Source organism: Setaria italica, chromosome IX, assembly GCF_000263155.2.
Source record: "Setaria italica strain Yugu1 chromosome IX, Setaria_italica_v2.0, whole genome shotgun sequence".
NCBI classification, from domain to species: Eukaryota; Viridiplantae; Streptophyta; class Magnoliopsida; order Poales; family Poaceae; genus Setaria; species Setaria italica.
The window spans coordinates 7,029,255-7,050,882 of NC_028458.1; the positions used below are offsets into that span (position 1 = coordinate 7,029,255).

Here is a 21,628-nt window from a genome sequence, read left to right on the forward strand (position 1 = left end):
CGGGACTCCTCCGGCAGCCCAACCAAATCGAGCTCAAATCCCGCCGTTGCTCCCTTCCCCGTGCCGGCCCGCCGCACTCCCACGGACACCGTCCCCAGCCGACGTTGGAGATGCGGATCGGCGGGAGACGCATAGCCGGTGGAAGTTTTCACCAAGTGGCAGTTGGCTCCTCCGGGTGAACGAAGAAATTTAGCAATCCACTCTTTGGATTTGATATATTTGGATCAAGGAGGGAGATAGCCTAAAAAAATTTAGGACCTGTTGAAACAGTTTTTTAAGTTTTTGATAATTTTTAGGATAGCAATCCAATAAAGGGCTCCTAACACCCGTCGATGTTTGATGCTAATTAGGAGTATTAAATATAGGCTAATTAAAAAATTAATTGAATAGATAGAGTGTAATTCGCAAGACGAATCTATTAAGCTTAATTAGTTCATGATTTGATAATGTGGTGCTACAATAACCATTTGCTAATGATAGATTAATTAGGTTTAATAAATTCATCTCGCGAATTAGCGCAGGGTTCTGCAATTAGTTTTATAATTAGTTTATAGTTCCGCTAATTAGCATCTGGATATTCGATGTGATACTATTTAGTACCTCGTACCTCGTATGCCGGAGATGCTCTCCGAGAAAACACGAGCCGACGAGGAAATGGCTGCCGCAGCTTTGCTTGCGGTCAGCTCGACGATTTCCTCCCCTGCGCCCTGTCAGCGTCAGCTCCAGCGCTGCAAACTTGCCAGCTGATGAGGAGATCACGAGCAGGCTAATCTCCCTCTTAACCCTAACCTCACCGATCCGTTAACCATCCGTCCTGAATACACGGCCGTGCTGCACGTCCGTACGTTCCAGTCCATTACCATGTTGCATTAGAAAAAACCTTTTCAGTACTAGTACCAACAACGCTAGGAGTTGTTTACGGGGTGCCTAGATTGCCCACATCATTTTTCGCAAAAGAAAAAAGATTGCCCAACACCTGCAGAGTACAAATTGGAGAAGAAAACTCGCGTCGAGTAGCAACATGCACGTCGTCGTCGCGTTAGGAAAAAAGCAGTGCAGCAGGTGAGTTCGGCAGACGAGGCCATGGGGCGGAGGCTGACCGCTTACTAAACCGGGTAATCATCTGTCCTGAATTTAACGGCCGTGCTGCACGTCCGTCCGTACCATGCTGAGTATTTTTTTGAATATACAGGAGAGAATACGTAAGAGAACTGCGTGCGCTCATCGAAGTTCTCAGTACCAACGAGGCAACGACGCTACAAGTTGTTAATTAAAGTGATGCCTAGATTGCCCAAATCATCAGCACTGTACTCCGTAGCATACTACAAATTGGAGAAGAAAACTCGCGTCGAGTAGCAACATGCACGTCGTCGTCGCGTTAGGAAAAAAGCAGTGCAGGTGAGTTCGGCAGTCGAGGCCATGGGGCGGAGGCTGACCGCCTTACTAAACCGGGTAAACAAAGCGCGGGCTCGAACCAGCGCTCGACACCTACCGCTGCGCTCCCATCCGCGCCGGGCATGGGCGCCGGGTCGGCGCGCGCCCCACACCCCCGTCGTCGAGTGTCGCAGGGCCCCCACGCCACGCTCCCCCACCCGCTATATTATGCGTACTTGCTCGCCGAGCGAGAGTCGCCGGGGGATGAGCGTCGGCCTCCAGCTCCAGGGCTCACTCCGCTCGCGCTCCTCCGCCACCACCGACCCGTAGGTCAGCTCCCCTCCTCTCCGCTCCTCTCCTCTCTTCCCTCCCCTGTTGCGCAGCTTTAATCATCGTCTGTTCATGTTCTTGGACGCGGATTGCGTTGCGATGGGGCTCTTGGGCTGCGTTGCTTACTTGATCCTCCGCCGCGTCTCTCTTGCTCCTGTTTGGGGGGTATGATGTTAGCTTCTGTGGACGAACGAATCAGCGGGAGAGAGCTTGTTCAATCGTCGGAAGGATTGACTGGTAGTTTGTTGGATTAGGGGGGATGGAGAAAAGCAGGAGCAGCCGAGCTGCAGAAGTGTGGTTCCTCTGTGTTTCTGGTTAGCCTTGATATCATAAACATGTTTGGTGGCTGCGATTAGCAAATTTAGTATGCTAGTTTTTTAGATAATGGAAGAGGAGTATCCCGAGAACCCCTTTTCTGGAATTTGTTCATACACCTTTTTGTTTAAAAAAAACAGGAACATCCTTTATCTTCTGGGGTTCTTGACGACTAGCGAAAGGATAGTGTCTTGTCGCTGTTAAGCTGATCTGGTATCGTGAGCGGCAGGAGAAGGGGAGCTGCAAGTCCATCTCGTGGCTTTTTCCAGTGGCCCGGTGGTTCTTGCGTTCTCGGCAGTCGGCACTGTCCACGTGCCATGTCCGTGTCAGCAAATTATTCCCGACATGAAAGACTCGATGCACGGAAGAGGATAGGAACAAAAAGGACGGGGGAAAGGTTACGGCTAAACAGCACGTCAGCACCGCTGCAATCTCTTGATCATGGGGAGTACAGGAAATGGGGATCCGCTGATCTGCATTCCTTGGTTGTTTGTGGCTGATGCCTTCTGATGTTTGTTACCACTGTTATCCTACTTTCGATTAGGTTCTCCATGTAGCTGTAGGTGTTTTCCTGAAATGTTTGTGAACATCGTTTATTGAACTGTGCCGCGTTTTACAAAAACTGGAGTTTTTCTCATGTCACTGAAGCGAAAACTTGAAGACCCCCATCTGTTGGGGTGGGGTGGGTGGGGTGGAATACAAAATGAAATCTTGCTTTATAAAAGCATACTACTGGAAATTTCAGATAGTTTTAGTTCACCTTTGCATAAACGAAGTGTTAGCCATCCTTTGTCCAAGTCCATTTCCTCCAAAATTTGGTTACCCCAATCCCCAGTTTGAGAAACTAAGCTATATTGCTTTATGATCTCTCTGATCCATTTGCTGAAAATAGTACAAACATATTATTATACTAAAACAGAAGAGCCTTACTTTACATGTCCAAATGATATATGCGCTTTCATTTTCTTGAGAAGAGTGACACTTTAATATTCCATTCATTTCAGAATATAAGGCGAAGCTTGACCCTATGTGATCACCAAAACTAAACTCTGGCCATTTGTTTCTCTTATATTATGTTGACCATAGCTAAAGTAGACTTCAGTGCTATCTGTTAGATGAGTTGGCATATAAGAGCTAGCAACAGTTGCGGATGCTCTAACAGCAGTACAGCACTGGTTCTGTTCAATAGCCCAAAGGGTAAATCCATGATGCCCTTGATTTTATCATTTCTTGATTAAAAGTACAGCATGGATCAGCTTAGGATTCTTTTCCTAGCTAAACAGTACTTTTTGGGGGTGAATGAAAATATGGCACACTGATCGGAAGATTAAATATTTATCTGAAAGATCTACTTTTGTGATCCATCTTTAGGCAGTCTACAAACATGTAAAATTGCATTTTTTTAATATATTTTATCAAGGCCTGGAAAACAGAAAAGAAAAATCCCTTTCATGATCTACTCTGCAACAGGGACTTGTCTTGTGCTTTGAGTCATTAAATATGTTGTAGTACATTAATAAAATCTTTCATTTGGCATCTAACTGGGGGTGCTGTAACTTTCTATTTTACTGATTTATGCTCTCCGTTACCCATTGACCAGTTCAGGCGGAGTGATATCCAGTGGATAAGACCCTTTGAGTGGTCCAAGAGCTTGAGATCGAGACAGAAAATGTCTTCCTCGAGGCCTACTCAGTCTTCCACTTCATCCAGCAGGACTCGCCAGAGCTCCCGAGCGAGGATATTAGCACAAACAACCCTTGATGCTGAACTGAATGCTGAGTATGAAGAATCTGGTGATTCCTTTGATTACTCCAAGTTGGTTGAAGCGCAGCGGACTGCTCCACCTGAGCAGCAAGGGCGTTCAGAGAAGGTCATAGCCTACTTGCAGCACATTCAGAGAGGAAAGCTAATCCAACCATTTGGTTGCTTGTTGGCCCTTGATGAGAAGAGCTTCCGGGTCATTGCATTCAGTGAGAATGCTCCAGAAATGCTTACAACAGTCAGCCATGCCGTGCCTAATGTTGATGGTCCCCCAAAGTTAGGAATTGGCACCAATGTGCGCTCCCTTTTCACTGACCCTGGTGCCACAGCACTGCAGAAGGCACTAGGATTTGCTGACGTTTCTTTGCTGAATCCTATTCTAGTTCAATGCAAGACCTCAGGCAAGCCATTCTATGCCATTGTTCATAGGGCAACTGGTTGTCTGGTGGTGGATTTTGAGCCTGTGAAACCTACAGAATTTCCTGCCACTGCTGCTGGGGCTTTGCAGTCTTACAAGCTTGCTGCTAAGGCAATCTCCAAGATCCAGTCACTACCAGGTGGGAGCATGGAGGCCTTATGCAATACTGTGGTTAAGGAAGTCTTTGACCTTACAGGTTACGACAGGGTTATGGCTTACAAGTTCCACGAAGATGAGCATGGGGAGGTCTTTGCCGAGATCACAAAACCTGGTATTGAGCCTTATCTTGGCCTTCACTATCCGGCCACTGATATCCCTCAAGCTGCCAGGTTTCTTTTCATGAAGAACAAAGTACGAATGATCTGTGATTGTCGTGCAAGATCTGTGAAGATTATTGAAGACGAGGCACTCTCCATTGATATTAGCTTGTGTGGTTCAACTCTTAGAGCACCACACAGTTGTCACCTTCAGTATATGGAGAACATGAACTCAATTGCATCCCTTGTCATGGCTGTTGTGGTCAATGAAAATGAAGAAGATGATGAACCCGAGCCTGAGCAACCACCACAGCAGCAGAAGAAGAAGAGGCTGTGGGGTCTCATTGTTTGCCACCATGAGAGCCCCAGATATGTCCCGTTTCCACTGCGCTATGCTTGTGAATTCTTAGCACAAGTGTTTGCTGTCCATGTCAACAAGGAGTTTGAATTAGAGAAGCAGATACGAGAGAAAAGCATTCTACGAATGCAAACAATGCTCTCTGACATGCTATTCAGGGAAGCATCTCCCTTGAGTATCATATCTGGGAGTCCAAATATCATGGACCTAGTTAGATGTGATGGTGCTGCTCTTTTGTATGGGGACAAAGTATGGCGCCTCCAAACGGCTCCAACTGAGTCTCAGATACGTGATATTGCTTTCTGGCTTTCAGAAGTTCATAGGGATTCCACTGGCTTGAGTACTGACAGCCTCCAGGATGCTGGATATCCAGGAGCTGCCTCCCTTGGTGACATGATTTGTGGAATGGCAGTGGCTAAGATAACTTCCAAGGATGTTCTTTTCTGGTTCAGGTCACATACAGCTGCTGAAATCAAATGGGGAGGTGCAAAGCATGATCCATCTGATAAGGACGACAACAGAAGGATGCACCCAAGGTTGTCCTTCAAGGCATTCCTTGAGGTTGTCAAGATGAAGAGTTTGCCATGGAATGACTATGAGATGGATGCTATTCACTCATTGCAACTTATACTTAGAGGTACACTGACTGATGCCATGAAGCCGGCCCGGACATCTGTTTTAGATAACCAGATTGGTGACCTCAAACTTGATGGGCTTGCTGAATTGCAGGCAGTGACAAGTGAAATGGTTCGCCTAATGGAAACAGCAACTGTTCCGATCTTGGCAGTAGATGGCAATGGATTGGTCAATGGATGGAATCAAAAGGTAGCAGAATTGACGGGATTGAGAGTTGATGAGGCTATAGGAAGACACATACTTACACTTGTGGAGGATTCTTCTGTATCAACTGTTCAGAGGATGCTATACTTAGCTCTACAGGGTGAGTGGATTCATTCTAGTTGCTTTGGTATATTTCTACTATTTTTAGTTTTTATTCTTATCTGACAACATTATTTATCGACCCCCACCCCACAGACACACACAAAAACACTAGGGTCTTAAGCACCTAATTTTTTATCTGCTACATTTGATCATCAATTCTTACAATTAGTAGTCAACCCTCACAAAAGAACTAAATAATTTATTACTATTATGTATTAACTTCTAAGTATTTCATCAATTGAGCAGGCAGAGAAGAGAAGGAGGTTCGGTTTGAGTTGAAAACACATGGCTCCAAGAGGGATGATGGCCCTGTTATCTTGGTTGTAAATGCTTGTGCCAGTCGTGACCTTCATGACCACGTTGTTGGGGTGTGCTTTGTAGCCCAAGATATGACTGTTCATAAGTTGGTCATGGATAAATTCACTCGTGTTGAAGGGGACTACAAGGCAATCGTTCACAACCCGAACCCACTCATTCCTCCCATATTTGGTGCTGACCAATTTGGGTGGTGCTCTGAGTGGAATGCAGCCATGACCAAGCTTACTGGGTGGCACAGAGATGATGTGATTGATAAGATGCTCCTTGGTGAGGTTTTTGATAGCAGCAATGCTTCATGCCTTTTGAAGAACAAAGACGCATTTGTGCATCTCTGCATCATCATCAACAGTGCATTAGCCGGTGACGAGGCAGAAAAGGCTCCATTTGGCTTCTTTGACCGGAATGGGAAGTACATTGAGTGTCTTCTTTCAGTGAACAGAAAAGTAAATGCAGATGGTGTTGTCACCGGAGTGTTCTGTTTCATTCATGTTCCTAGTGATGAGCTGCAGCATGCACTACATGTGCAGCAAGCCTCGGAGCAGACAGCAGTAAGGAGGTTGAAGGCTTTCTCGTACATGCGACATGCCATAAACAAACCTCTCTCAGGTATGCTTTATTCTAGGGAAGCGCTCAAGAGCACAGGTCTGAATGAAGAGCAGATGAGGCAGGTCCATGTCGCGGATAGTTGTCATCACCAGCTAAACAAGATACTTACCGACTTGGATCAAGATAACATAACTGACAAGTAAACTTCTAAACTGTTCTACTAGGTTCTTGTAATTTCCTCTACATTTATTAGTTGTCAGTTTTCTGACAGTAGGTTAATGGTGTCACTCTATGATTTATTTTCTCTAAATACTGAAGCTTACAATCATATGAGTTACTATAAACTCAATATTTCTCTATCATTGTGCCCACAGGTCAAGTAGTTTGGATTTGGATATGGCTGAATTTGTGTTGCAAGATGTGGTGGTGGCTGCAGTCAGTCAAGTACTGATAGGTTGCCAGGGTAAAGGGATCAGAGTTTCTTGCAATCTGCCAGAGAGATTCATGAAGCAAAAAGTGTACGGCGATGGTATTCGGCTCCAGCAGATCCTCTCTGACTTCCTATTTGTTTCAGTGAAGTTCTCTCCTGCTGGAGGTTCTGTTGATATCTCTTCCAAACTGACTAAGAACAGCATTGGAGAAAATCTCCATCTCATAGACCTGGAGCTAAGGTACCACTGGCCCTGGCCGCTCAATTTTTTATGCATTGACTTGTTGCTGATAATTAATTTCTGAAGCATGAATGCTTAAAGTAAAATTACTCTTGTGTTTATGGATTTTCAGGATAAAGCAGCAGGGAACAGGAGTCCCAGCAGAAATAATATCACAAATGTATGAGGAGGAGAATAAGGAACAATCAGAAGAGGGCTTGAGCCTTCTTGTTTCTAGAAACCTTCTGAGGCTCATGAATGGTGATATTCGTCACATGAGGGAAGCTGGCATGTCAACATTCATCCTTACCGCTGAACTTGCCTCTGCCCCTACCGCCCCTGGACAATGAAGCCAACACTGCAACGAGTGGTTATCAAATGGTATGTTCACTAGTTTGTAAACGGGCTTAGTTTATCTGCTGTGTTTGCTTTCACTCAACTGCTGGCTGTGTAGCTTCTTACTTTCTTGATTTTTACTCTGTTACACCCACACTAAGGGTTTGTTCAGTTAATCCCTCTCAAATCTCAATCATCTTCGATCCACATCAAACCGAACAAGCCCTAAAGGGTGTTCTGTGGCTGATACTTGCCACGAGAATGTAACCTTGAATTGCTTAGCTAAGGATGAAATATTCTACTATTTCCCAAATATCCTACTATCACTACACGACGAATGAATAATATTTCCTAAAATAAAAACTACGCCTATATGATAAATGAATAATATACCCATGCTGTTTCAGTATGAAGAGGTAAAGATGGATGGATCTACTGCATATTCAGGGAAAATTAATACATCAGAGGATAACAATTGTGCCTGATTCTGATTGATGGGTTCATCTATATTGATATGTATTTTGTTTCATGTGCTTTTCTTTAAGCAATTTCCAGTTTCCAGTAGTAACCAACGCAAACCTTTTGCTAAAGAATTTTATTTCTGTTCTTGATGCCAGGTCTCTTTTGAGTTCATTCGGAAAGCCAGGTAGTTCGTGGAGATGGGAATGCTGCAGCCTGTAGAGCCACTGAATGCATAAATAAGATTGACTTGTATGGTTGTTTGTCAGGGGAAAAAAATGTTGTACGGGCATAGAAGGTTCTGTACTTCTGCCATGTTTCTACATGTTATCCAACCGTGTAGGTTTTCTTTCAGCAGCGAAAAATTCCTACCGTGTAAGTTTCAAGTTCAAGTTAACATGAATAAAGTGTCAAATTTAGCTGCAGATAGGTGTCCTCTTTCTGCTTATCAGCCCATGCGCCGTGCTTGTGCTGGTACAGTGTACTTGGTGTGGTGTAACTGTGTAAGTTGACGTACCACATTGCTGCCAGATCAGATGGTTCTCATAGAAATGTTCAAATTTCAGATTGCGCAGAAATGTTTCTTCAAGGTTCATGTTGCGCATGAAATGTGTTCAGAAGTTCAGATGTGTAACCGTATTATTGTCGAGAAGCAACTGTTCTCTGAAACCACACCAGCATAGGCTGCAACCTGCAACTACAGGTGCGAGCACGACACTTAACAAATCGAAAGTAACTAGCCAAGGGGCAGGACCTCCGTACCAAACGCGCGGACCGGAGCCAGAGCTCGAAGACTCTCGGAGTCGCCAGCGGTGGCGGGCGGCCTTGGTCCATCCGCCGGCTCCATGCCCTGGCGCCTCCTTCGGAGGATCTCGTCTCCCACGGTCCCACCTCCTTAGCATTCCGGTGACGGGGCTCCGTGACGGCGAAAACCGCAGCCGCTATTGCCGGCCACGGTGACGTCGCTCCGGCGGCGGGTCATCGAGGCGGGCTCGGGGTGACCACCGCAGCCGCCATCGTCGCCCATGAAGAGGTCCCGTTGCGGATAAGCGGCGGCGGGCGCAGATCTTATTGAACTCGATCCGGGTCGCACGGCTTCGATCTGACGGTAGAAGGCTGCCTACCTCATGGTGGACTGAGGTCGACAGGTTCTTTTTTAGAGATCCCGCCCACGTGGCGCGGTTTTGGACGCAGCACCGGAGTGAAGCAAGTGACCAAAACTGGCTGCATCAGCAGAAGCAATCTGAACCTGCATCAAATACAATCCGTTATCCGGTGCATATAACCAGCTTCCAAGGAGGCAAGGAGTTCATATCTAGGTGGGAGAGATTTTGAAGCACGATTTGTGCCTGAAACACATGGGGACATGGAACCTTCTTGCAAGGGAGTCGATCAAAGAAGCCCAAAATGGTGGCTCTGTAACCTAACTCGACGTCCAAGATCGGCCTAAACACCACCGGAATGGCACCATGACAGCGACCTGAGCTCCCGACGAAGAGAGGCTGGCCGGCCGGCGCAGGCCTAACACGCGCGGAATTCACACCACACGCACGCCGAGCACATGCGCTGCATTGCCCACACGTTTGCTCCCTCCGATGTCCGCTCGTGAACGCGGCGGCTCCGATCCCTATAAATCTTTGCGCATGCCGAACGCTACTGGCACCAAGCCAAGAGCTCTCAAGCATCATCCCCTCATCCTGTGCTGCTGCTCGGGGGGAGAGGAAGAGCGAAACAGAGACACACGGACGCAGATCGAGACAGAGAGAGAGAGATAAGAAAGACGATCATGCCAGCGGCGGCGAGGTCGATTGTGATGGCGGGGAAGAAGACCCGGAAGCCGTACACCATCACCAGGCCGCGGGAGAGGTGGGCCGCCGACGAGCACGACCGGTTCCTCCACGCCTTGGTGCTGTTCGGCCGCGATTGGAAGAGGATTGAGGCCTTCGTCGCCACCAAGACCTCCACGCAGATACGCAGCCACGCCCAGAAGCACTTCCTCAAGGCGCAGAAGCTTGGCATCACGCCGCCGCCGCCGCACCCTCGCCTCGCCGCGGTCCTTGCTCAGCCACCCGTCAGCTGCCCGCCGGCGTGGTTTCCTGGCGACGCCATGGCGCGAAGCGACGAGACGCTGATTCAGCTCCCGTTGTCTCCGGATGAACTGTACTTCGCTCAGGTGTACAGGTTCGTTGGCGACATCTTCGGCTCTGACGCGCCGCAGCCGGTCGAGACACAGCTGCAGAGGCTGGTCGGCGCGGACCCTGTCATTGTGGACACCATCTTGCGGGTCCTAGGAAACCTCGAAGAAAACCTGTCTCTTTGGGACGTGTGAACGGGACACTCATTACCCTTAATACCGGTTGGTTTTTTTACCCTGTACTAATGTGAGTATTAGTACCGACGGCTAGTTCTTTCTTTAGAAGTCCCCCGTGACCCATTTTAGTACTGGTTGGGAGCTCCACCCGGTACTAATGGGTGACTACTAGTACCGGGCGGAACCTCCACCCAGTGCTGAAGGTCCTCAGGCACATTAGTATCGGGTACTAATTGGTGACCTTTAGTACTGATTGGAGTTACCAACCGGTACTAAAGGAACTCCCATACCCTATCGCCCCACGCCTTATCCATCTCCCCACCCATTCCCATCTCTCTATCTCCCCACCCGCTCCCATCTCTCTATCCTCTCTCTATCTGTCCGGCAGTCGCTCCCGTCTCTCTGCCCTCTCTCTATCTGTCCAGCGGCGGGAGGGAGGTCGGCGGGGCCGGGCAAGGAGCGATGGCGGGGTGGCGGGTGGGCGGCGGTGGGAGGGCGGCGGCGACGGACAACTGCAGCGGGAGGGCGGCAGTGGGGTGGCGGACAGCGGCGGCGGGGCGACGGGTGGGTGGCGGACGGCGGCGGGGTGGTGGGTGGCGGCGGGGCGGTGGACGGCGGCGGGTGGGCGGCGGCGGCGGAGGGCGGCGGCGGGAGGACGACAGCGGAGGGCTGCGGTATTTTTTTATTTTTTTAATATCCTTTAGTACCAATTATTTGATCCGGTACTAAAGGCGGTAGCAATACCGGTACTAAAGGGGACTGAAGCCGCTTTCCCCAGTAGTGCAGGTATGGTTGTGCTTATTATTAACACATTTTGTAACGTGTACAAAGCTAGCAATTTTAAGATATTTATAAGTTCATGAAAAATTGGCTCTACTCCAACACATGGGGCTTCTTATAAACATCTCATGGTTTGTCGTATGGAAATTTACATTCATTGAGGTTATCACTGAAATATCATATCATACCCTTATTCAAAACAACAATCGGATAATGTTTGTTTTCACGTACAGATGATATGTACCAAGTGGTGTTTCAAAAAAAAACTATACTAAATGGTAGAGTATAAAGAAGCAAATCTCATATCTGACCCAAAACGACAATAATGAAAGCGTAAATATTTTTATGAATTTTTAGTGTTTAAGCCCACTCAAGCATACTTTTCAATCCGGGCGTGTTACGCTCTCTATATGTTTTCTAGTACTCTTACCTATACTCTTTAATCAATGACTGAAACTAAATTGGTACTTTCATGGAAATTAAATGTTACTAGTTCATCAACTCATGTTATTCAAAATTGCTTATTTAACACGTCTTTTCTTATCAGTTCATATTCTAAGTTCTAACACAATAATCATCAATATTTTCTTAGCATTATTGGGTTGTGATATACATTGATTACCAATCGCTTTGTGATTTTCTATTCTCATTCATATGATTTTTTTTTGTTCTGCAACAATCTCCATGTGTGTTTGACGTCTTTTAGTTGAAACCTTAGTTTGAGCTATGCGTTTAATAAGGAAATAGGTATGCTCAACCCTTTTTACATACAGGTATAACATATATGTGTTTTTTATGGTGACACACATCATGCATATGTATACGCTAAGTAAACTTTTTATATCAACAATAACATAAAAGTGTGCAGTAATTTAGAAGCACAGACACATAGTAATTTGGGGTATTTTTTAATCACAGAGGCAGGTAGTTTAGATGCATATTTAGGTTAGTTTAATTTATTTTTAATAATGAAGGATGTGGTAAGTCAATGCAAATTTAGAGCTTATTTAAAAATTATTTTCTATAATAACATAGGTGGGTAATTTAGATGAAGATTAGGGTTTTAGATTGCAAAGCTAATTAATTTATATTTAGAATTAGGAGGAAGACTATTTTTTTATAATGATGGAGGTGAGTAATTTTTAAAGAAACGATGATAAAGGTCCATTGCAATGACGTTCGGATCTCTATGATCTTTGTAGCGTGTTTCAAGAGGATTGACATAGAAAATTCAAACTAGTACTCCCTCCGTTCCAAACTATAAGTCGTTTTGACTTTTTAAATGCATAAGTATTATTATACATCTAGACATAGGGTATATCTAAGTGTATAATAAAAGTTTATAAATTAAAAAAGCTAAAACGATAAAACATCTAGACTTTTCAAATTTGGGACGGAGGGAGTAACATAGAATTATATGCCGACTAACACAAATGCACAACGATATAGTGTATCGGTGTATGTGTATTCCCTTTACATATGTTCATTTATCATTCGTTAAAAAAAAAGATGTAAGATCGACTTGCTACTTTGTACAGCCGTACAGGCGAATGAGAATGGTGGCAGAACCTTGAACGAGTTCCTCATGGCGGGGCACATCCATCACGATCTATACCTGCAACACATGGAAGTACGGCAAGCAGATGCATCAAAGAAGCTCGAAATGCTGCGTCTTTCACCGAACTCTACTTCCCAAATCGGCCTAATACCCCACGGCATCGCAGGTTCGCAACAGCGCTTGAGCTCCCCTCGCAGTGCCGGCCAGCGCCTGCCTAACACGCGCGCAATTCGCACCCGCGTAATCCCCCACGCACGGCGAGCACATGCGCTGAATCGGCCACACGTTTTCTGCATCCCATGTTCGCTCATGAGCGCGGCTTCGATCCCTATATATGTTCACGCACACACTGAACACCGGCGCCAACTCGAGAACTCTGAAGACTCAGCTCTCACCTCCTACGGGGTTCTACCTCTGCTTCTTCTGCTGCTCGATCAGGAAGAGAGACAGACAGAGTGAAAGCGAGAGAGATATATATACGATGATGATGGCAGCGCCGGCGAAGTCAATCGGGATGGCCGGGAAGAAGCCCCGGAAGCCGTACACCATCACAAGGCCGCGGGAGAGGTGGGTCGCCGAAGAGCACGACCGGTTCCTCCACGCCCTGGTGCTGTTCGGCCGCGACTGGAAGAGGATCGAGGCCTTCGTGGCCACCAAGACGTCCACGCAAATCCGCAGCCACGCCCAGAAGCACTTCCTCAGGGCCCAGAAACTCGGCCTCTCGGTGGCGCCGCTGCCGCACCCTCGCCGCGCCGCCGCCGCCGGCGTCCGCCAGGCAGACGAGACGATTCAACTTCCACTGTCTCCGGATGATCCGCACTTCGCTCTGGTGTGCAGGTTCGTCATTTTTGGCACCAATTGGATATTTTTCCAGTTTGAAATATGAATTTTTAAATTAAATCTAATCTTTTTAAACTTCTACAAAATGCAAAACCACTCTTGGAACCATCCAAAGGGCCAAATTTGCCCAGTTTTAACAGTTAGATGGTCCTCCATGTCCAATTTTATAGCTGTGGGTTGAAAATCAAACTCCTACTGCAGTTGAAGGGCCAAAATTGGATTTTTTTTCTTTTTGAGAATAAGTTCGCACAGGAATTGGGCATACGTTTACATTTGGGATTTGAAAAAGAAATGATTTGCCTTAGATTGATAAAATATGTTTCCTGTCCCTCAATTATTCCATCAGTTTAAATTTTTATTCCTCGATTCGAACACGACAGAAACCAGATATCAAAACCAGATTATACCACCATATGACTCCACGGCTCCGCACCCCATCTCTCCATTTCAACTATAAACTGAATTGAAATGAAATTATTTTTAAGTGGGTGCATCATAGCATTTGCCTAAAACCATCCTCACTTATACTAAGACAAATATTTTAAGAAACTTCTTAAGCCTATTTTAGTTGGTTGAAGACGTAGATGTGTGCACCTTTGTCAAGTTGAATTTCCGCTGCATATTTTTTTCTTAATAAAAAAGCCACCCAGTTCTTCCTAGGTGGCTAGGTTGGTTTATTTGTTAGATAACATATTCTTTCTAATTCCAAACCTATGTCTCCTCACTCGAGGGCTCTTAGGAAAAGGCCGAACCACTCAGTACACATATTCACGTCATGAAATAATAGATTTCAGATAAAAAGTATACTAGCACATATTCACATCATGATAGATTAGATTCTAGATTTAGGGTATAAAGTATACTATCACATATTCATTCTTGAGCGCGAGAAGATAGGACAAGGTAATGCAGAGAATGCTACGACTTTTATATGTTTTAATCGGGATGGCATGTATCATTTCTTATAAGGGTTAGGGTGGAGAGAGAGAGTGCGCGCGCTAGCCTAGCTATTGGCGGAGGGAAGGGAGGCAACTGAAGCTTTTAGAGTTGTGTTTAGGTCTTCTTTTTGCTTACCAGAATCCATCAACAGGGGTTTCATAAGGAGGTAATTATTCCATACAGTTATCAAGTTATAGTGGAATTACCAACCGGACTGGCTTTCTCTAAGAAAAGATTTTGTCTTATCAAGTTATAGTGGAATTACCAACCGGACTGGCGATTTTGTCTTTTCCGCTTCATCGCGCAAAGAAAAAAATTAGAGGGCACGCTTGGTACCTGGGCCACCCTCGCCTCGCGTCAAATCCCTCTCCCTCGGAAGCAAGCAAAAAGTTTGTCGTCACAGACTCCAAGAAAAACTTGATCAGAAACCAAATGCTAATTTTCTTGCTAGCTAAGCAAACCAAGGTCCGGCTAGGGATCCAAGTGCCCCAGAATCTCTTCAACGGCTCCACCCAGGAATAGAGACCTCACGACTAACCTCATTCCTCGCTTCATAAACACATTGTTTAATTACCCTTAATTGTGTTTTTAGACCTATGGCATCTAGATCAACGAAAATGCTCATCTTGTGGATTATGCAGTCAACAGGGGTCCAGTACGCTGTGCGCGTGGGACAGGACCGTTGGGCTCAGCCTGAACCTGCAACATGCAGGTGCAGCGTGCAGGCAAAGAGCATCCAGTCCAAGTACCCCACCTGACACCGACTGCGAGAGGCTTTGCATAATTGCATCGCATCGCAGCCGCCGCATTCAAGGAGATCACGGCGGCCATGTGAGATCGAACCCCCAGAGCACGCAAGTTTTTTAAAAAAAAACAGTGCAGGCCGGCGGCAGAAAAACTCATTCTGGGTTGGCCTGAAAACACTGGGCAGCTGTACCACGGCTGTCTTTTTTTTTTTGAACTTATCTGTACTATCGCTGTCGCAATTCGATTACTGTTTAAGGGACGTTCGCTGTTGTCCGCTCACAAGCCTACAACTCGATGCCGTTCAACCGGCGGTCCAAACCCTACGAGTCACGTACTCCCTTCGTTCCATAAAGATTGTTCATTTACACTTAAAATTTATCTTACAAAATCATTCGTTTAGCCTTCAAAATTTATCCCATAAAAATTATTTATATAACTTTTAGGATCCAACAAAACCCTCATAATATCTTGTGATCCAATTAACGAATCGATCATTTCCTCCCACCATTAATGCCCGAGTTATACTCGCTAAACAGGGAAGGCTAATAGGTCTGACAATTACTGCAAACATGCATGCATAATTAATTCTACTTGGTAATCCATCCGATTAAGAAGAGTTATTAGGGGTACTTTGGACTTTTAGCATTGCTACTATCTTGTCTAAAATTTTCTAAACGAATGGTCTTTGTGGGACAGAGGGAGTCATTAAATAGGCCGTTATGTCAGCAAATCGGTGACGTGGTAAGAGAGTTATTAAGGAAAGAGAGAGAAACGGTTTCTAAGAGAGAAATTGAGTCGGCGCTCGCTTCGAGGCACGAAGACACAGCCAAAGCCGCGAGGGGTTGAGCAGTGATTTCTTCCTAACACGATTTGTGGGGCCCTTCATCGGGAGCTCGCTCCCAACCTTTATCCTCGTCAGAACGCCGCATTTGCGGGTCACTCCCCGATGCTGCTGATCTGAAAGGATCGTGTGATGTCTAGAGGGGGGTGAATAGACTCGATCTGAACATCTGAAAATTCTTCGCAGCGGAATTAAATACGTCGGAACTTCGGTTACAGGGGCGGAACTTCCGACGGAGTAAAAAGTATTCTACGAAATTCAAATTTAAATAGGTTTCAGCAGAATCTATTTGAATCAAAAGTTCAGCAATAAAGTATAGGGACTATTGCAGGTGATCTTTATGAGAGAAACTTCACAAGAATATAAATCGGCACAAATCAAGCTCTAGGTCAATAAGAACTTAAATAACACAACAAGCACACGAGACAAATGATTTATTTACCGAAGTTCACTCCCACAAAGGAAGCTACGTCTCCATTGAGGAGCTCACAAAGAGCCGGGTCCTCACTAACTCTTTACCTCTCTCAATCAACCACAAAGGAGGATTGAGACACTTACTATGAATCCTCCAATAGGATGAGCAATACAAACTTTCCGGGCGCACCAGCACCACAACAAGAGGGCGCTCAAACAGGCGATGTCGAACCGTCTAGAAACAAGCTTTAAGAGTAACAACTACGAATTGAAGACCGAAGATGCTTCAAGTGCTCTTGAGATGAACTTGGTTGACCTCACACTCAAAGCTAGAGTCACACACCTCAAATCCTTCTCTCACCCAAGCCCTAGCTCAAAACTCTCAAAGATTTAGCTTAAGGAGGAAGTGAGGAGGAGTATTGAATGCTCTTGGAGGTGTTTGTCTCGTGTTAGGTTAGCAGCAAATGAAGAGGGGGCTGATGGGCTATAAATGCTCGAGCCCCAAAAACTAGCCGTTGTTGTGTTGTTAAGTGATTGTCGAAACTTCTGACACCGGGTTGGAACTTCCGAACCTGATCAATTAAATCCACTGAGCAACCTCTGTCGGAAGTTACTGGGAACTTCCGGCACTTGCCGGAACTTCTGACACCTAGTCGGAACTTCCGACAAATGCAAAATCTGTGAGAAACTACATGTGCATGGGTGTGATTAAGGTATCTCTCATAGGTGGTTAGTATCTCAAATGAGCACTCTGACATCTTCAAGTCAACAAGTCGCGTCCCCCTTCATAGTATGGTGTTCCTATACTCAAATTCAAAATTAGAAAATGATAAACGAACTTCTCTTAAGCTCCAACACCGTTATTCAACAAATTCAGGGTACTTTCTTGCATCTTTTTATTTCTTTTGTTTTGAGACTATCAATTTCTCAATAAAATCACTAGTTCATCAAAACCCACTTAGAGGGCCAAGATGCACTTTGCACGCTCGCCGCAGCTACCCACGTGCTTGTCATGGCCAGCCGGTATTGCCCCGGACACCGTCCTCTCCAAGTTGAGGTCGAGGAGCTCGTCTGGTGCTGGCCGCCGTGAGTCGCACCATCGATCGCGGCGTATCCTCCCGCGCGCGCAACTTGCAACTCACGCCGCCGCCTGTTCATGGCTGACCGACGGAGGTGAGATCGGGAAGAGATGGACTGGCACCCCCTTGAGCTCACCATGGCCGTGCCACCACCTGCGCTCCGTGGGACCCTGCATAGCTGCTCCTGCGCCGCTCGCATAGCCTTGCCGCCTCTCTGGATCGACACAGTGTCATCTTGCGTGCACTCGCCGCCCTTGGTCATCATAGCTAGCACAAAGTGGACGGGATGCACCGCCCGTGCATAGCCGGGGCTCACCTCGTCCTCGCCGCATCCCCGCCGTGGCCTCTTCATCGAGCACACTGATGGACGCTGCTGCAACTTGCCTACGGCCCCGCTTGCCGGCGCGCATCCTCGCCGCCTACATGTAGACCCTAGCATGCATGCTCCGCGCGTGCAAACCTATGACTGTTGCTCCATGATGAAATCCACCACCATTGCAACTGATTTTAACAAGTTTTGCATTGGATTGGAGAGGGGCAAAGAAAAAGGCGATGGGAGAGAGGACGCGAGGGAGACGACGGTAGAAGGACGACACGAGAGAAAATGTTGATGGAATTTACTGCAGGCCCACTTGGAGAAAATCTGGGTTGGGTGATACAATTTCTACGAATTTAGCAGTATGGACACTATGGTCCCCTTTGGCAAGGCTTCGGCTCCTCTCGTCCCCTTTGGCAAGGCTACGGCTCCTCTTAAAATGTGGAGGAGCTGGAGGAGCTAATTTTTTTCCTCCAACTTCTCGATAGAAAATGGCTTCGACTCCTTAGTGCTCCACGTGTGGAGTTGTTTGTAGCTTCTCTGTTTGGTATCTAGTGCTCCACGTGTGGAGCCATTTTTAACTTCTCTGTTTGGTAAGGCTCCAGCAGAAACTGCAGGAAAAGCAAGAGCCAGAGCACTACTAAGTACCTAGGGGACTCTACATGTAGAACTGTATGTTAGGACTGCCCTAACGGCACGAAAGAAAAAACGGTTGGGAATCACCAGACGAAACGTACGGGTCTGGATAAACCTACGGCAGTAGTAGGCGGTGTAGAGTTGCCGGTCCGCGTCCGAGCTCAACGACTCGTGTTTGGTTCCTATGACTTATTTTTAGCACCCGTCACATCGAATGTTTATATACTAATTAGGAGTATTAAACGTAGACTATTTACAAAACCCATTACATAAGTGGAGGCTAAACGGCGAGACGAATCTATCAAGCCTCACCGTCTTTTCTCATGGAAAATACGTTGCTACAGTAAACATTTGCTAATGATGGATTAATTAGGTTTAATAGATTCGTCTCGCCGTTTAGCCTCCACTTATGTAATGAGTTTTGTAAATAGTCTACATTTAATACTCCTAATTAGTATCTAAATATTCGATGTGACATGTGCTAAAAATAAGCAAACGGAACCGAACGATCCCCTCAAAAGGCTTGAAACGCAGTAGCCTCTGGCCTCTGGGCTGTACGAACTGGTTTTAGTTCTGACCGGGGCCAATCAGGTGCGCTGGTACGAGAAGGTGGTTGTCCGATCTCATTACTTGCGGCCACAGGCAACGGGAAAAGAGCGACATCCCTCGCCGTCCAGCAGGACGGGACGGGACGGTTCAACGGTTGCCCGTTGGGTGCGTCCACTTTAATAACAGTCGCACGATTCTTTGACCAATGCACTATCGTTTTTCGAGTCCAACGAACCGAGGTTCCGGCAGTTGAACTGGAATTTTATTGGATGGATAAAAGGGCTAGTGGACAAACCGGAAGATGGCGTATAATTGAACTTTAATTCAAAAACGAGGTCCCAAGTAACGTCCTTCAAAGTGCTCACAGTGCTATCACGGTAGCTTGTCCTGCTAACAGTGCTAGCACGGTAACTTATCTGACACCGCCATTCAAGAACTGACAAGAATTCGCCCAGCTGGAATCTGAAGCAGGCTCACCTGTTTTTTTTTAAAGTAATACAAGTCTGTCCTTTGAACTCCCTTCCTCCCGCAAAGAGCGTGGTTTATCCTAAATCAAATTATTTTAAGTTTAACCAAATTTCAAAGAGTATCCTTTTGGGTTTATCCTAAATCAAATTGTTTTGAGTTTGACAAAATTTACAATGAAGAGTATCAATATTTATAACACTAACTAGGTATGCTAGAAAATATATTTCAAATTTGCTAGACATCAAAAGTATTGATATATTTTTATATAAACTTGGTCAAACATAATATGGTTTGACTTAGGACATAATTAAAGGAACACTTTTTGCGGGATGGAGGAAGTATTGCTTAATGTACAAAATCAATTGCTTATTACAACCATTCTTGCTCTTTTCCAAAGCAAGAATCGCAAGTGTAGCCATGTCATTGTCGGTCCAAAACTTACCGTGAAATCCTCGTGCTGGGTTTTTGTTTTCCTGTTATTCTCACCTTATGAATGTTTCGGACAGGGGAAAAGCTAGATAAAAATACAGGAGGTGCGTCACTTCATAGCATATGTAGAATATTCATGCTAATGTGGTGAAAATTTAGCGGTGATAAGTGATTGTGGATTTTTTTCGGTGTGGTCGCTTCGCCCCTGGTTTCGGCCTCTTTCTAGTATCGCTCCATCTTTATCTGGTTCCTCTTCGTGCTGGTTGTAAACTTCGGCATGTTCGGTTGGACTTATAAGCCGGCTGAAAAGCTGAAACGATTGATTTGTTGTGAGAGAAAAATATTGTTCGGTGGCTGATAAGCTGAAGGAGCCCTTGTTTGTCCACCGTCATTGTACTATACTTTTAATAAATTCATGCTCGGGCATGTTTTTTTAAAAAAGAAATTCCTCGGTTGCTTATATTACGATATGACACGTTTATTGTCAACTCCCTGACCCAAGAGCTGACAATATTTGCACCAAATAAACTCAACTCATACCACTACAACAAATACGATCTGTCACAAACAAAAGAAAAACAGATCTGCCTTGCAATGTTTTCAATAAGAAAAGGACGGGCGACCGTTCCGTTGTCTCGGACTCTTGGTGATAGAAAATCCTTACAGGACCCGCACAGACCCCAGGTCGCACAAAGCACGGTTCACCTCCGCTCCGTCCATTCCCCTCCCAGTCCCAGCCACGGATCTCACTTCAGCTTCAGCCAGGGCTCAAGACCAGCCAGCCACTACGGCCACACCCACACGGGACCAGGGGGAGAGTTTTGAACGCCCAAATCTACGGGGTTTGCAACGTACTACGCGCACGAAAAATAGCTTATCTGCGCAGTGCCCCGCCCCGATCCCCGCAGCCCAAGCGCAAGCGACCAAGACGGGACGAAAGCGAGAGAGAAAAAAAAAACATTTCCCATTTCCCTTTCTTTTCCTTTCCTCGCTCTTTGCCTCTTTGCCTCTTTCCGGTCTCGCGCACGCACACCACCACCACCACCCCGAATATGCTGCCCCCAGCCGCGCCGGCCGCGCCCTGATCCCCCCCCACCCGATGCGCCCTCCCCGCCTCCTGCTCCGCCGCCGCTGCCACGCCGCCGCCGGATCCGCTCCCGCCCGGCCGCCCTACGCTCTCGGCGGCGCCGGGCCACGCTGACCGCCCGGGCCCACCCGCTGCCCCCACACCCCTCCCCGCTCCCCCTCCCGCCCCCTGCCTGCCCTCGTCGTGCCCGCGACCGGCGCGGGGTGCGGGGACGGCTGCTAGGGTTTCCGCGGCTCCCGCCACGCGGTTCCCCACGCGGATTCGCGCTTGCCCTGCGGGTGCGGGTCCGCGCTTCGCCTAGGGGGTCCGGCCGCTTGGGTTACTTCGTCTCGCTGAGGTCCTGCCGCGCCGAGGAGCTCCCGGGAAGCTCGATTCCTCGCGGGGTTTTCGAGGCGGGGGCGCCGATCTGCGGCTGCCGGCACCGCGGCATTGGGCGGCTTCCCAAGTCCCCGGGCGTCTGGAGCTTCGATTCGGCCAGTTCCAAGGCACCGCCTTCAGCTCGTCTCCAGTCTCAGTGTAAGCATTTCCTCGTAGGGCTCGCTTCTGGGCTAGTTGATATTGGAGGGAACC

General features: G+C 46.9%; 3 protein-coding genes and 1 long non-coding RNA gene across 5 annotated transcripts; 3 read left to right on the plus strand and 1 right to left on the minus strand.

The window, feature by feature from the left end:
* The first annotated feature begins 1,413 nt into the window (after window positions 1-1,413).
* On the plus strand, window positions 1,414-8,512 carry LOC101775110 (phytochrome a). 2 transcript variants are annotated; one of them, XM_004981901.2, is made up of 6 exons: window positions 1,414-1,704; window positions 3,620-5,753; window positions 6,002-6,818; window positions 6,994-7,290; window positions 7,403-7,650; window positions 8,223-8,512. In XM_004981901.2, the coding sequence occupies exons 2-5, from the start codon at window positions 3,689-3,691 to the stop codon at window positions 7,617-7,619; spliced, it is 3,396 nt and encodes a 1,131-aa protein (XP_004981958.1). In that variant the 5' UTR covers window positions 1,414-1,704; window positions 3,620-3,688; the 3' UTR covers window positions 7,620-7,650; window positions 8,223-8,512. The 2 variants fall into 2 exon arrangements, with proteins under 2 accessions (XP_004981958.1, XP_004981959.1); XM_004981902.3 differs by having other exon boundaries at window positions 1,544-1,704; window positions 3,625-5,753.
* LOC111255893 lies at window positions 2,087-3,612 on the minus strand. The gene is made up of 2 exons (XR_002676038.1): window positions 2,780-3,612; window positions 2,087-2,590 (listed from the first exon to the last, which is right to left on the minus strand). It is a non-coding gene; the product is annotated as an uncharacterized LOC111255893 (long non-coding RNA).
* A 1,122-nt stretch (window positions 8,513-9,634) lies between the features above and the next one.
* LOC101775786 (protein REVEILLE 8-like) lies at window positions 9,635-10,476 on the plus strand. The gene has a single exon (XM_004981903.3). It carries the CDS (start codon window positions 9,851-9,853, stop codon window positions 10,391-10,393), a length of 543 nt encoding a protein of 180 aa, XP_004981960.1. The 5' UTR covers window positions 9,635-9,850; the 3' UTR covers window positions 10,394-10,476.
* Window positions 10,477-11,034: 558 nt separating this feature from the next.
* LOC101769354 (protein REVEILLE 6) lies at window positions 11,035-17,999 on the plus strand. Its single transcript, XM_022822926.1, has 2 exons — window positions 11,035-13,550; window positions 15,134-17,999. Exons 1-2 carry the CDS (start codon window positions 13,048-13,050, stop codon window positions 15,357-15,359), a joined length of 729 nt encoding a protein of 242 aa, XP_022678661.1. The 5' UTR covers window positions 11,035-13,047; the 3' UTR covers window positions 15,360-17,999.
* Window positions 18,000-21,628: the final 3,629 nt, after the last annotated feature.